This window comes from Peromyscus leucopus, chromosome 1 (assembly GCF_004664715.2).
Source record: "Peromyscus leucopus breed LL Stock chromosome 1, UCI_PerLeu_2.1, whole genome shotgun sequence".
In the NCBI taxonomy this organism is placed as follows: domain Eukaryota; kingdom Metazoa; phylum Chordata; class Mammalia; order Rodentia; family Cricetidae; genus Peromyscus; species Peromyscus leucopus.
In genome coordinates, this window is record NC_051063.1 from 186,924,074 (window position 1) to 186,938,347 (window position 14,274).

The following is a 14,274-nucleotide window of genomic DNA, read 5'->3' on the forward strand; positions in this document are numbered from 1 at the left end:
GCCCCAAGAACAGAGTGGTGACTCTCAGGCTTAGCTGCACTTTAGAATCACCTGGGAAGCTGGGGTGAGAGGTAGGGGATCCAAATACTCAGGCTCATGCTAGAACAATTACATCAACCTCTGGAGGCAGGAGCTGGCTACCATTCTTTCCCTGAGATTAATTCCAACGTGCAGCTAATATAAAGACCACTCACCAAAAACTCTCCTTAAAGCATGGTCCTTTAGCACCAAAAATAACACATGGAAATGCACTTTTCTTTTTCATCACAGGGAGATTTGAACCCAGGACTTCACAGGACAGGAAAATACCCTACTATTGAGCTATTCCCCCAATCGTCTCTCACCTCTTTTTTGGCAGGGTTTCATATAGGACAGGTTCGACTTGAACTAGCTTTGTAGCAGAGGACGACCTTGAACTCCTGGTCTTCCTGCTGCCATTTCCCGAATGCTGGGATTACAGGTATGTACCACCATGTCCCAGCTTCTGCCCTTTTTTAAGGATCTTATTATGTAGGCCTTGGAACTCACTATGTAGACTAGGCTGACTTCCAACTCACATAAATCTGCTCTCTGCCTACGAGTCTTGGGATTAAAGGTGTGTACCACCACATGCGGCAGCTCTTTTTTGTTCTTGTTTTTTTCTGAGACAGGGTTTCTCTGTGTTGCTTTGGAGCCTGTCCTGCAAAGCAGCCCTATTACAACTGTTTAGAGGCAGGGCCTGGACACAGCTAGGCAAGTACCCTGTGGTGAACCGCTGCATTCCTGCCCATTAGAGACTTTTTTTGTGTATGTATGGCTGTTTAGGCTACATGAATGTCTGTGCAAAACATGTGTGCCTGGTGCCCAGGGAGACTAGGAAAGGATGTCCTACCTTCTGGGACTGGAGTTATAGATCATTGTGGGCTGCCATATGGATGCTGGGAATCAAACCCAGGTCCTCTGGAAGAACAGCCAATATTCTTAACCACTGAGAAATCTCTCCAGCCAACTCTTTCCTGAAATTGTGTGTGTACATATGAATGTATTGTATGTAGCTGCACATATGTGCTTATGGAGGCCAAATCAACCTCAGTAGCTTTTCATTTATTTATTTTTTCAGATAGGCTACTCATCAAGACCTGGGACTCACTGATGGCTGGTAGCATGCCCTAGTGATCCACTTGTCTCCACCTACTCAGCATTGGGATGGCAAACACATGCTGCCATTCTTGGCCTTTTATACGGGGTGCTGAGTATTGAATTCAGGTTCTTATGCTGTTTTTGTTACTTTTTCAAGACAGGGTTTCTCTGTGTAGCTCTCGCTGTCCTGTAATTTGCTCTGTAGACCAGGCTGACCTTGGACTCACAGAGATCCACCTGCCTCTGCCTCCCAAGGTTCTTATGCTTTTATGAAAAGCACTTTACTAACAGTGCTCTCTCTCCAGGCCTCTCTCTAGCTTAATTTGTTTTTTTCCCTCTTTTGGACCCAGACTTTTTCCTACAGCCCAGCCTGCCCTTGAATTCACTGTGTAGCCCAGGTAGCTTTGAACTTTGAACCCACCTGCCTCAGATCCCCTGAGTAGCTAGGATTACAGGGTGAAATACACGTTTTTTGAGCTCTATCTTAGCAAAACTGAATCAAATCTAGAACTAGCAACCATGTCTTAGAGAGCCCTCAAGGCATTCTGCAGCATCTTGAATTCTGAGACTTGCACCTTCATATTCCATTCCACTCACCACTGGCCATGTTAGATGCAAGTCAGGCAGGGACAGAGCAGGGATTCTAAAGGGGGTGATGTACAAAGTGCTTTCCACACAGACCCACAGGGACTGGGGTCATGATAGAGAGTGGGGAGACAGAGGAAGGCCCAGAGGGAGGAACGGACCAGGAAGCCCAAGACAGACCTGCCAAAATTATGAGTAAGAGAATCCTGACCTCACCAGCTGGGTCCATGATCAGACCCTCAGAGTTAAGCTCAAGCTGAGAAAATGGAGCCCAGCAATGACTCTTATCTTCTGCAGAACCACAGATTCATAACACACCAAAGATGGTCCAGCCTGTTCTACTTTTTCCCTTGGCAGAGCATTGGTTCTCAAGTCAGCCTGGGTAGTGCTTCGTCTTTTGCTTACCTGGCATTGGTGCCTCCCACAGTAGGGTACCCATCTGCCTCACCCTTGTTGAGGACTCAGGCATGGCCCCCTCAGCAAACATTAATACAACTGGCTCCCCAATAAGCCCAGTGCTGGGTGCTTTCTGCAGACACTTCCCAGGCTTCTTAGGTGCCTCACAGTGCAGATGTGGATCTTGGGCCAAGGAGGCTTCTAGCCTGAGGGACAACAATAATCCTATGGGCCTTTGTTAGATTCTGGAGCTTTGCTGTGGCCATACTGTTCGGCCATGACGCTGAGGGTTCTCAGGGGGTGGGTGGTGATGTCAGAAATGGACAGGGCTTTTCTCCTTTTTGATTCCAAGACAAGAGCAGAGGAGAGCTGGGTCAATGCTGCCTTGACTGGAAACCCCACAGCTCTGACTCCTCTGGGTCTTTCACAAATAATCACACCCTCTGGTCAGAGCCTGACACTGTGCATTTAATTGTACTCTTTTCTAAAAAAGCACTTCCTTTCCCCATGTAAGTAAAAAAGATGAGTGTGAGGAAGACCTTCTCTGCCCATTTGGGGCAGCAGCAGTCTGGGTGATGGGGTAGGGAGGCCAAGGCCCTTCACCATTTTCCTTAGATGCTGTGGGCTTAGGCCAAGGACAGAGCAGGGCAGGCTGCCACCACAACTTCCTGGCTAGATGTCCATCATTTCTCAAGTTCTAGTCCTCCATGTCCTTCCAGTGGGTGGCCACCTGGGGTGTGGGCCTCTTCAGGTGGACATGGTGCCACTTTTCTCACCCTTGACCTTGAGGAACTCAGCCATGCTGGAGAAATACTTCTGGTTGGCCTCTGCCACCTTCTTCTCAGCTGCTTGTGGGTTCACAATCTCCAGACCCTGGGTTGGGAAGGGAGAGGGTGACAGGTAAGGTGGGGAGGCTCAGGCCTCCCTCCTGTGTGAGAACCAGACATGTCCCCAAACACTCTAGTGGACACGGAACTGTTTACAGTCCCTGGAGTCTCCTCCAGTTTGGAAGATTTTGTCCCAGTGGGTCTAGGGGCAGGGCCTGGATATCAGGATTGTTAACTTCCTCAGATGATGCTAAAAACGCCACTCCTACCAGGCGGTGGTGGTACACACCTTTAATCCCAGCACTCGGGCGGCAGAGCCAGGTGGATCTCTGTGAGCTCAAGGCCAGCCTGGTCTACAGAGTGAGTTCCAGAACAGGCAGCAAAAATGACAGAGAAACCCTGTCTCGAAAAACAAAACACCACTCCGGTCTGATTCTGGTGAGGAAACTGAGCTCAGAGGGATATAACCAACCAGTTTCCTGCAAACCCACACCATCACAACGATAATGCTGGCACTCCATCGAATGTTTCCAGTCTTCTTGCTGTGCCTTCTCTGGCCCCATCACCTTTCACTCCTGCTTCTCTCTGGCACCCACAGCCTTCTAATACAGTATGTACTTGACGCATTCATCTGTCCTCTCCCACCCACGACCTCCCCAAAAGGCAAGCCTTGTCTCTCTTTTTTTCTTCCGTTTTTTTGAGACAAGGTTTGTAGACTAGGCTGGCTTTGAACTCAGAGATCCGCTTGCCTCTGCTTCCTGAGTGCTGGGATTAAAGGTGTATGCTACCACACCTGGCTAAGGCTTGTCTCTCTTGTCACTGTGCCTGAAGCCTAGAAGATGGTAGGCTGGTGATCAGTAGGCACTCTAGCAAGCTTGTGACATTATGGGACACATCTGCCTACCTGTCATGAGTAACCTGAGGCCATTCTGCTTCACACTGTTCAATGCCACTGGGCTGGGGTGATACTCAAGCCTGAGGTTACCCTGACTACTGGGGCTATCTCAAAGCAAAGACTAGGATGCTCACGGTATCTGGATCACAAGGACAGAGTCTAGACCAGTTCAAAGTTGGCCTGAGCTTGTCACAGCTGTCTCTCCCAACCACTTGCACTTACTGTGTGGCCCTGGGTTCCTAAGCTCTTCATGTGTTAGGTCAACAAGACCTCCACAACAGCCCTACTGCATGCCTGGTAGGAGAGGGTGTGGTAGGTACCTGGAGTGGAGTGAAAGCCACACTGGAGGCAGTCCCCGAGGATCGGTCACGGATGGTAGACTTCCCGCCATACACCACACTCTGTTTCTGTAAGGTCCGCTGTAGGAAACGGGGAGGCTTGATCCAGGCTCACTGACCTCCAGGTCCTACTTGCCTCCCATTCCCACGGGCCCAGTCCGTACCTGCAGTGTCTTGGAGATTCTGGCCTTGGTGGCCTCATTCACCTGTGTTTGCCGTACACGGCCACTGCCTGACTTGCCCAAGTGGCCCAGGCTAAAGCCCAGATCTTCTTGATAGGCATCTTCCTCAATCTGGTGAGATGAGAGTGGCCTGCTGTTAAGAAGCTGGCTACATTCAGCCCGTCCCCCAGGACAGTCCACTGAAAACCCAGGGAGTCTCCAATCAGCCAGTCTCACGGGTGCCCACTCAGCTGGGAGGACTGAGAAAGAGCCCAGCCTAACTCTGCTTGGGTATAGCTGGGAACCCTGTGCAGAACTGGTTCCTGACCTGAACACAGAGTGGCCATTTCACCCTAAATTCAGATTAAGTCACCAAGAATTGGGATGGGCTGCACCGCTGAGATGGCGCCTAAGTGGATTCTCTCAGGACCACCTGGATGATGGCCAGATACAGGTGCAGCGTACGGGGAGCTGGGTGGGTGGGCAGCTCAGAGCTGCAAAGATCATGATGGGGAAGGGTGTCTGAGAGGAGAGACTAGGCAGGAGGGAGGAGGTTGGGGTACTCCCAGATCTGCTCCGGGATTACAGGGTGGAAAGAGGATGGCAGCAGCATCTGCAGAGAGAAACCTCAAGGTCCCACTGCTACTGTGGAGCGAGCCTGACCTCTCCAAAGCTCATGCGGTTGGCCTGCTTCCGGATCTCTGTCAGTCCTAGCCGCTCCTTCATCTTGCGGTACCTGGGGAAGGTGGGTGCCAACAGGATACAGGGAGTTGGCTGGGAAGGAACCAGCCTCCTCCTCCCCCTTCCCAGCTTCTAGCCCCACCAGGGCTCCTTACCTTCGGCCCCCTCGCTTCTTCCGCTGCCCATCAAGGGGTGCAGGCAGGGGCTTCACCTGCTTCACTGGTGGTGGCTCCTGCCACTTGTCAAACTTGCGCTCAATCTCATCCTTTAGTTCGTAGCCCACCTGGGCAGGGAGTTGGGGAGAAGCTGTGGCCAGCTATGTTGACTGTCCCTAGGCAGTATGCCTGTACATCATCAACCCATCTACTGTCTATCTGTCCATCTGACAGTGCACCCTCCCCAAGACATGTTCGTACTTCTTGGGCCAGGGAGGGTGTCCTGTGGGGTTCTCAGTGCCTGGCACCCCTTGAAGTTGTAACTCATGTTCAACTCTTACAACCAAGCTCTGCACCCTCTGGGTAACTGCTTCCATCCCAGTCCTTCAAACATAAACGGGCCAAGCAGAATCCCTGTGTTCCCCAGTCAGCAGACAGCATGTCACCTCTACTGTATCTCTCACACCAGCACAGATCCCATCTGGGTTGCTTCAGGGCCTCCACCGCAGCCAGAGGCCCCAAAGGTTGCACTATTTGCCCCTGGGTGCAGCAGGCTCCTGTCCCTGCTGGGGTTCACCGAACTCTAGCCTCAGGTTCTCTGTGCTCACTATTCATTCCCTCTGCTTGGAACATTCTTTCAAGTGGGTAGCCCAAGTATCCACACAACTGACTCTAATATCACTCAGGCCCATATTACAACATCCTCAAAGCTCTTCCTCACACCCTAGCTGAGTCGGAATCTAAGCTTCCTCACCCCACAATTCCCCTTATCATCCCTGGTATTCATACAGCATTACCGGACCCATTATAGATTTTTCAGGCCTACTGCCTAGGTGTTTTGGTCCCGGCTAGAACATAAATGCTGTGTGACAACTTCCAATCCCAGTTACCAGGGAAGCAGAGACAGAAGGATCACAATTCTTCAAGCCTTTCCTGGACTAGAGATGAGAAGAGACCTGATCTCAAACAAAACAAAAACAAAAAACAAAACTCTGTATGTGTGTGTGTGTGTGACACTGAGGATGTAGCTAAGTGGTAGAGCACTTGTCTAGAGTGTGTAAAGTCCTAGGTACCATCCCAGTACTGCACCCCCCCCCCACCAAAAAAAAAAAAGCCACGGAGGCAGACTTCTGACATCTGTGTAATTCCCTGCTGTACTGCCTTGTCTAGACAGTGGCAAAAGGCAGAGAGACTGAACCCTGGCTTAGGATATGATGGGGTTCCTAGCAGAGTCACACATACAGCAGAGACTCCATATTTCCTAAGCCCACCCAGGAAAACAGAAAGTACCATTGGAGTTATGTCCCTACTAATGGAGGGCAGGTCCTAGTGTGGTGGGCAACACTGGCCTCTCCAACACAGAGATCTGCCTTGGTGCCAGGTGTCCTGGTCTCTAGAATTGGTGACTATAGTTCACATAGCAGAGGATCTTTGCAGATGTGACTCAGTTAAGAACTGAGATGTGACAATACCTTGCATTGTCATTGAGTGTGAGCTCAATATCCTACAAGGGGCCCCAACCTAACAGGGTCAGAAAGGCTGGAGATGCTGCCTCGGCTGGTGGCCTCTGGTGCTGACAAGGGCAGGAACATTTCTTCCCCCGAGGCTATAAATGGGAACAGCCCAACTAATACCCTGATGTTAGTCCAGTGTGTATGTGTGTGCACATCTGAGACCAGAGATTAGTATCACGTGGCTTCTACACTCACTCCTCACCTTATTTCTTGAGACAGGGTCTCTCATTAAACCTGGAGCTTGATGATTTGGTTGACTGGCCCACAAGCCCCAGATACCCTCCTGCCTCCACCTCCCCAGACCTGGGGTTACAAGCATGCATACTGTGCCTGTCCCCCCGCCCCCCATTTTTGGGAAGTGAACTCAAGTCCTCACACTTGCATGCAAGAATTTAACTGATTGAGCCACATCTCTAGCCCTGGGCTTTTTTTTCAAAGTTAGGATCTCACTATGTAGCCTCATCTGACCTGAAACTCATTATACAGCCCAGGCTACCTCAAACTAGTGATCTTCCTACCTCTTCCTCTCAAGTACTGAGGCTAAAGATATAAGCTCCCAGGCCGGCAAACTTCTCTACGAAGCCACTCCATCAACAGTGATTTGGTATAGCTGCCCTATGCAACTGATGCCCAGAGGTGAGGGTTGCAGACACATATATTTGTCTCCTAGTGTGGAGAGCTCTCTGAAGTAGCTTCTCATGAAAAGGCCCCAAGCCCCAGGGACAGACGCCTGTCCTCTCCTCACCTTCCCCTCTGTGCTCTCGTGGAAACTGTCCACACGGGCTGCTAGAGTGCATTTGGCAGCCACCAGCCGGGCTGCCTTCCGCCGGAGATCCTGGAGCAATGGAAAGGGGAGAGGAAACTATGACTCTCTAGAGGCAAGGTAACAGCCACCACAATAGTCACTTCTCATCTAGTCCGTCCAGCTGTACCCCATGTTCTAGGAGGTAGGCTTCACACCTGTGGGCTTATCTCCTAACAGCCTCTTGAGAGGTATACTAGCTACCTAATTGCAGGGTTCCCAGCTTCCACCCACCCCACCATCCTGATTGCCAAGTGGTGGCCCCAGAATTGTGTCCTTTTCCAACCCATGCCGTCCTATCCTCAGGCTCCTCAGTGCTATCGTCAGCCAAACCAGATAAGGCCTGGGGGCTGGGAGCAGGGTACAAGGTAAAGGGCTTACTGGGGGCAGGGACTGCACGATGTCACTGTGGTAGATGTAGCCGGTGTGGGGCAGCACTGAGGTAGAGGAGAAACCAGATAGTGTCTTGCGTTGGGCTCCCAGCAGCATAATGTTGCAGGCAGGCATCTTGGAGAGGTTGGTCAGGCCTCCAGCCACACCTGCAACAAGCGATAAGGTCAGAAGAACACAGGGTTCACATCTGGGGGCTCAAGTGCACCTTGGTGATTTGAATTAGAATTTCCTCCATAGGCTTATTTATAAATTTGAATGCTTAGTCACCAGGGAGTGAAACTCTGACAGATTACAAGGATTGGGAGGTGTGGCCTTGTTGGAAGAAGTGTGTCACTGGTGGTGGACTCGGAGGTTCCAAAAGCCCACGCCAGATCCAATCTCTGTCTTCGCTTGCAGATCAGAATGCAGCTCTCAGTTACTACTCCAGCACCACACCTGCTTGCTGCCATGCTCCCTGCTACCAAGCCACAACGATCACGAGGATAATAGCTTAAGCCTGTAAGAGCTGCCTTGGCCATGGTGTCTCTTCACAGCAACAGAACAGTGACTAAGACAACTTGGCACCTTCATTTATTTGATGGTTTGAGACAGTATCTTACTCTGTAGCCCAGGCTGGCCTCAAACTCAAAGCAATCCTCCTGCCTCAGCCTTCCAAATACTGGGATTACTGGTCTAAGCCACTGCATTTGGAAGGATATAGGATCATTTGTGTGTGTGTTTGTGTGTGTGTGTGGGGGGGTATTTTATTTTTATTATTATTTCATGTGTGTGTATAGGAAGTGTGTATGGAGATCAGAGGACACTTGTGGGACTCAGCTCTCTCCACCTTTATGTGGGTTTAGAGGATCACACTCAGGGTGTCAGGCTTGGGTGGAAAGTACTTTTACCTGCTAAGCCATCTTTCTGGCTCAGGACAGGGAATCTTTAGGAAGATGGCTAAGATAAAATGAGGTCATATGGATCCTGATTCTGTCTGACTGGGATCCTTGTGAGAAAGGGAGATAAGGATACAGACAGAGCAGCATGGCTGCATGAAGACACAGAAGGATATGCCTGAGTCAAGCAGGGACCTAGGAAGAAACCAACCCCCAAAGCACCTTGGTCTCAGACTTGTCATCTCTGAAATACCAGCCTCAGGAGAACTGGCCTGTAGGGTCAAGGCCGTAGTCCGTGAACAAAGAGGGTAGCTTTCCCACATCCCCTTTGCAAGCACCCCGCGAGGAAGGAGGCTCTGGCTACAGGAGCTTCTGGGAGGAGGAACTTAGCACATGGCAGGCTTTGCTATCCCATCCAGTAGGAAAGCCCAAGGGTCAGGGAGCTGACGTTACCACTCTGTGGCTGCCCCAGAGTCCAAAATGGACCTGCTGGCAGGAGGTTGGCCTGCCATCTGCACAACCTGCTTGAGCCAGCTGTACCTAGAAGGGGTTTCTATGCTTCTACTATGTGTTGTGCCAAGCTGGCTGACCTCAGTCTCCAGATGACAACATAATAGAGTTCCTAATGCCAAACCCTACTTCCTCAAGGCAGCCTAACCTATCAGCAGACCCAGCCCATGCGACCCAGCTGGGAACTTACCCATGATCTTAGCAGCTGTGGATGCTCCAATGATGATGGACAAGTTGGGTGCAATGAAGGACATCCGGGATTCCACATATTCATAGATGCGGTGCTTGGAGGCATTCAGCTCCAGTGCCATGTCACAGGCCTCCTCCAGTCGCTCTAGTTCCTCATCTGATAGCTGCTGCCTGAATTGGGGATCAGGTTAAGCGTTGGGGACAGCGCCCAGTTCTGCTGGGTACATGTCTAACTGGTGTTCAGCCCCACCCATCCTCTCGGCTTTTGTATGCATGTGTTTATGTACCTCTGGGGCTATTCCAAGTTCTAACAGCCCAGGGGCCATAGTTCTCAGCCAGCACCACCCTGACCACGCACGCACCCCATTCTGCCCTTTCTGGTCTCTGCTGCTAGCTGGCCTGTGGCAGGCCTACGACCCCTTACCATGTGGTATACGTACCCCTGCGTGGTGGAGGCAGTGACGCTGACAACCATGATGGTGGCATTGGTCAGGATCTGCTGCAGGTTCTCATTGTTCTTGCATTTGTCCAGGCTGTTGCCCAGCTCCTGGGGCGGGAAGGGGAGAAAGAGAGAAATCATAGTAACCCCCAAAAGATGCTAGAAGCCCCTTTGCTCCAACACTAACACAGGTCTCCCCTTGAGGAACCTGGGAAAGCTAAGGTCTGTATATTGGAGACCTCTCTGGCCTTTTACAGTTTTATAACTTTGCTGCTTAAAGCATCAGCACTGCCTGCTCTTCTGCTGACCCAGATGTGGAACCTGGGCAAAGTGGCCTCCACGAAGAAGCCATGCTGCACTACAGAAGCCTGCAGGAGCTCACGACTAGAAACAGACTCCCTCTGCTACCATCCTCATCTCTTGGACAGAGGCAGGACCCCTGCTCTTTTACCTCCACCTGCTCCCGTCACTTCTCCTAGAGGAGCCAAATCCTTCCATGTCTGATATACTCTGACCTTTCAGACCTGTCCCGGCTCTCCCCACTGGCTCTTCTCACTTCCTCCTCATTTGTCCCCACTCAGGATCTTAGCTCTGATCTAGCTGCAGCCTCTGCCTACGTCAGCCTTCAGATGCCAGTTCAAAGGACACCTGCTCCAACAGCAGCCAGATGCAAGGCCAGGTCAATGGGGATTTTCCCATAAGACCAAGGGGAGGAGAGAAGCAAGAGATGCGTGTGAGACATCCTCGCCAGTATCTGTCCCTTCCCACTGAGCCCCCATCCATGCCTCGTCATCATTTCTAGACCCTGAGGCTTCATGGTCTAGTGCCCCAGTTCTCCTGGAGCCAGACTCCTGTCCACTCACCTTGACTGTGCGGATGTAATCCAGAGCGTTGGGGACCAAGGATTCTAGCTCAGGGAACCTCTTCGAGTACTTATCCCGGATGAACTTATGGATAATGTCTAAAGTGGACAGGGAGGGCAGGTGTCCACTGAGGGGGAGGCCGACTCTGCTGCTATCCCCAATACCCCTTCCGCCTCTCTAGCAAACAGCCCCAAACCATGGGTTGGTGCATGAAGTTTCCATTTCCTAGCTGTGCCCAGTGCTATGTGCAGGCGGGAGTTTGTTCTAATGTCTACAGGATCAACTTTCAAACCATGGCCTTAAGAAAACAACCATGCCCTATCTTCCTTCCCTATTTGCTGGTGGGGACCCTGGAGCATGAAACAGGTGGCAGTCTGGCCGGTGAATGGGGTCAAAGAGTGACCTGCTCTATTTACTCGGACTTTTATAAAGGAGAATACACTTTCTCTTTATGTAAATTAGTCTGTTACAGAAGTAGAACCTAGCTGGGCGGTGGTGGCGCACGCCTTTAATCCCAGCACTTGGGAGGCAGAGCCAGGCGGATCTCTGAGCCAGCCTGGGCTACCAAGTGAGTTCCAGGAAAAAGGGCAAAGCTACACAGAGAAAAACCCTGTCTCGAAAAAAAAAAAAAAAAAAAAAAAAAAACAACAACAAAAAAAAAAAAAAAAAAAAAAAAAAAAAAGAAGAAGAAGTAGAGACTAGTCAGAAAGCCAAACAGTAGAGGTCCAGGTTCATGCCTGTTCTTCCCTTTGGGTTATAGAGAAAGACTGAAGGGCACAGGACGGGGCTGTCTCCATGGCCCTTCCCATCACTCACTCAGCTCGTTTTCTATCTCCACAGTCAGGTTGTTGGCATCCACAATGACTCGGTACTCCGGGGCTGCCTCCACTGGTCCCATCACTATAAAGAAGGAGGAGGTGGATGAGGAAGGGACACCCACCCCTCTGAAGTCACAAAGCTGGGGAAGAGTGGAGCTGAAGCTGGCTGGGATCAGGAAGGAGGCTGAAGGGCTAAGTAGGGGCTAAAGCATGTACTGGGTGGTTGGAAACCTCTCCAGGATCCTTATTCCTGCCCCGCATCTCTCTCCTGCAGTCCATCCTCTGGGCTAATCTAGCTTCGACCTCATCTTGCTCCAAAACTAAACCCTTCGGTGGCTCTCCAAAGCCCTGAGGCTAACAAGCAAGATCCTCAGACTGGCACTCAAGGTCTCCCATACAGAGGGAGGACCCACAAGGAAAAGTATTAGGTACATGTTCACCACACCTGCAGCCCTGGTACACACAGCACAGGAGTCACTCCAGGGAGATCCACTGACTCATCAGCTCCACATAGCCTTTCTGTCTTCCTGCCTTATCCTCCCAGACACTGGCATTCAGGGCTATTTCACTACTCCTGGCCTTCATGAGCACTGCTCCATCTCCCTTCCTTCCCTGAGTCTGTTTCTAGAAATTTCAATTTATGCATAATTATATTGGTATTAAATAATATGTGCATCAAATGTCTATTTTTTTTTTTTTAAATTTTTCGAGACAGGATTTCTCTGTGTAACAGTTCCAGCTGTCCTGGCACTCACTTTGTAGACCAGGCTGGCCTTGAACTCATAGAGATCCACCTGCCTCTGCGTCCCAAGTGCTGGGATTAAAGGTGTGCACCACCGCCACCCAGCCAAATGTCTCTTTAAGCCATTAAAACTCAGAGGGCAGGGAAGACACTTCCCTCCCCTTTTAGAAGGATGAGATGTCTTCTCTCCATACCACGTCCTGGGCCATCTCTGCTAGACATGCTTTTCATTTACTTCCACTAGATAGATAACTGCTATGAGCAGGTCTGACTCTTCAGACCTGACATCAGGAAATGTCACTTTCTGTGATTTTCCTTGGCTCTATGGAGATCCTGTAGAAGCTGTTATCTGAGTTTTCTGGCACTCACAATGACTCAGGGCTAGGGACAGACCATGCTCTTTCTCCAGGGTTAGCACAAGTATTCAAACTCCAATTGAGGCTGGGTGTGGTAGCTCATGCCTCTAATCCTAACACTCAGGAGACTGAAAAAGGATGGTTTTTCAGAGTTCAAGGCTATTGTAGGCTTATATGTAGATCATCTTGGGCTATAGAGTGAGGTCTTGTTTCCATATTTAAATTTATCTACTCTATACTTAAATATAAATAGAAAATTTAAATGTAAATTTATTCCATAGAAAACACATAGGGCTTAAGTATCTGGTTTTATAGTGCAATGTATATATGTGCATAAACCAGAAGAAGGTGTCAGATCTCTAAGAACTAGAGTTACAGATAGTTATGAGCCAGGTATGTATATATTTTTGAGACAGGGTTTTACCCAGGTTGACCCTCACCTAACTATGTAGCCGAAGCTGGACTTTAACTCACACCTCTGTCTCAGCTCCACTGTGAATTATAGCACCATCAACATGCCTGGTACAAGGCAACATGTTTTCAGAGGGTTGGTGACTGGGATGAAAAGAAGTGTGCTATAGGGAAAGCCAAGGAGGGAGAGAGATTCAGTTTCCAAAACCACAAGGAGCAAAAGGGGCCACGGGGCCAGGAGAATGGACAAGAGCGAAGAGGCACCTTCTGAAGCTTTGGCTTGTTTGCTGATGTACTCCTCAATCTTCATCATGATCTCAGCAAACTGATGGGAAAGGAGAACACAGTCAGCAACCAGGACTCTCAGAAAGAAGAACTGCTGTTCCTACCTCTCCTCCTCCCAGGGACACTGGCTTATAGGGTACCATCTCACCATCTTGCTATCCCATAGCTTGGCAATGCTCTTGACGGAATCCCCAGAAAGATCCAGCTGTGTCTCTTCTTGTACATCCTCGATTGCTGGCTCCTCTTCTTCTTCTCCATAGCTTCCTCCTTCCTCCTCTTCTGCTGCCTCCTCAAGGTCAGCCAAGAGCTCATCTGCCAGAGACATCCCAAGGCCTATAGGACAGTGAGAATGGGGTTCCCTAATACTGCGCCTTGACTCTGTCCCTTTATAGTATTAGGAGCAGCTCCTCCCCAAAGCCCTGAAGTTTCTTCCTCATCAGCTCCCACAGCACGCAGGCTCCACGGCTTGCTTTGTTCAGGGAGGATGTCTCCAGTTCCTACCCACACACCCTCCAGGTGCTACCTGACCTGGCAACCTTTCTCCACATTGTCTTTGTCTTTGAACAATCATTCCCCTTCCCCTCACCCTGCCTTTGGCTCTCACATTCCACCTGTCTGCTCTACACGCCCCATTCCAGCCTAAACCAAGTTATGCTAGGATTCACACACGTCCTGTACATCGGTTCTAAGGCGCCTCGTGCGTTTAGAATTACTTAGGCTATGACTTAAGTCGGCCGCTACGCTGTCTCCGCCAGACCCAGTAGCTTGGCTTCCCGCTCTCCCTTCGTCTCCACCACCACACTCACCGATTCGATGCTCTCACAACCGTTTCTAAGAAATCCGCTTTCCGCAGCGCTGCCGGCGCTCTCTGATGACGTCTCATCCGGCGCCCCGGTCGTCCGGACTCTGATTGGCCGCTT

The 14,274-nt window shown here is 50.4% G+C and overlaps 1 protein-coding gene across 2 annotated transcripts; it reads right to left on the reverse strand.

Moving 5' to 3' along the window:
• Positions 1–2,547: 2,547 nt before the first annotated feature.
• Positions 2,548–14,259, reverse strand: Prpf31 (pre-mRNA processing factor 31). Of its 2 annotated transcripts, none has more exons than XM_028863036.2 (14): positions 14,161–14,259; positions 13,503–13,687; positions 13,334–13,394; positions 11,559–11,642; positions 10,743–10,840; positions 9,881–9,987; positions 9,442–9,611; positions 7,855–8,012; positions 7,417–7,506; positions 5,158–5,285; positions 4,985–5,057; positions 4,325–4,453; positions 4,143–4,241; positions 2,548–2,973 (listed from the first exon to the last, which is right to left on the reverse strand). In XM_028863036.2, exons 2-14 carry the CDS (start codon positions 13,677–13,679, stop codon positions 2,848–2,850), a joined length of 1,500 nt encoding a protein of 499 aa, XP_028718869.1. In that variant the 5' UTR covers positions 13,680–13,687; positions 14,161–14,259; the 3' UTR covers positions 2,548–2,847. The 2 variants fall into 2 exon arrangements, with proteins under 2 accessions (XP_028718869.1, XP_037058119.1); XM_037202224.1 differs by lacking the exon at positions 14,161–14,259 and adding an exon at positions 14,068–14,151.
• Positions 14,260–14,274: the final 15 nt, after the last annotated feature.

What these genes read in the sequence shown, in the direction of transcription:
- Prpf31 (XM_028863036.2), bottom strand. Translation starts at nt 13,679, where the DNA reads ATGTCTCTGGCAGATGAGCTCTTGGCTGACCTTGAGGAGGCAGCAGAA. An exon ending in GGAGATAGAAAACGAGCTGA is followed by an intron (nt 10,841 to 11,558) that starts GTGAGTGATGGG and finishes TGTCCACTTTAG; the next exon opens with ACATTATCCATAAGTTCATC. An exon ending in ACGAGAGCACAGAGGGGAAG is followed by an intron (nt 5,286 to 7,416) that starts GTGAGGAGAGGA and finishes CTCCCTGCCCAG; the next exon opens with GTGGGCTACGAACTAAAGGA.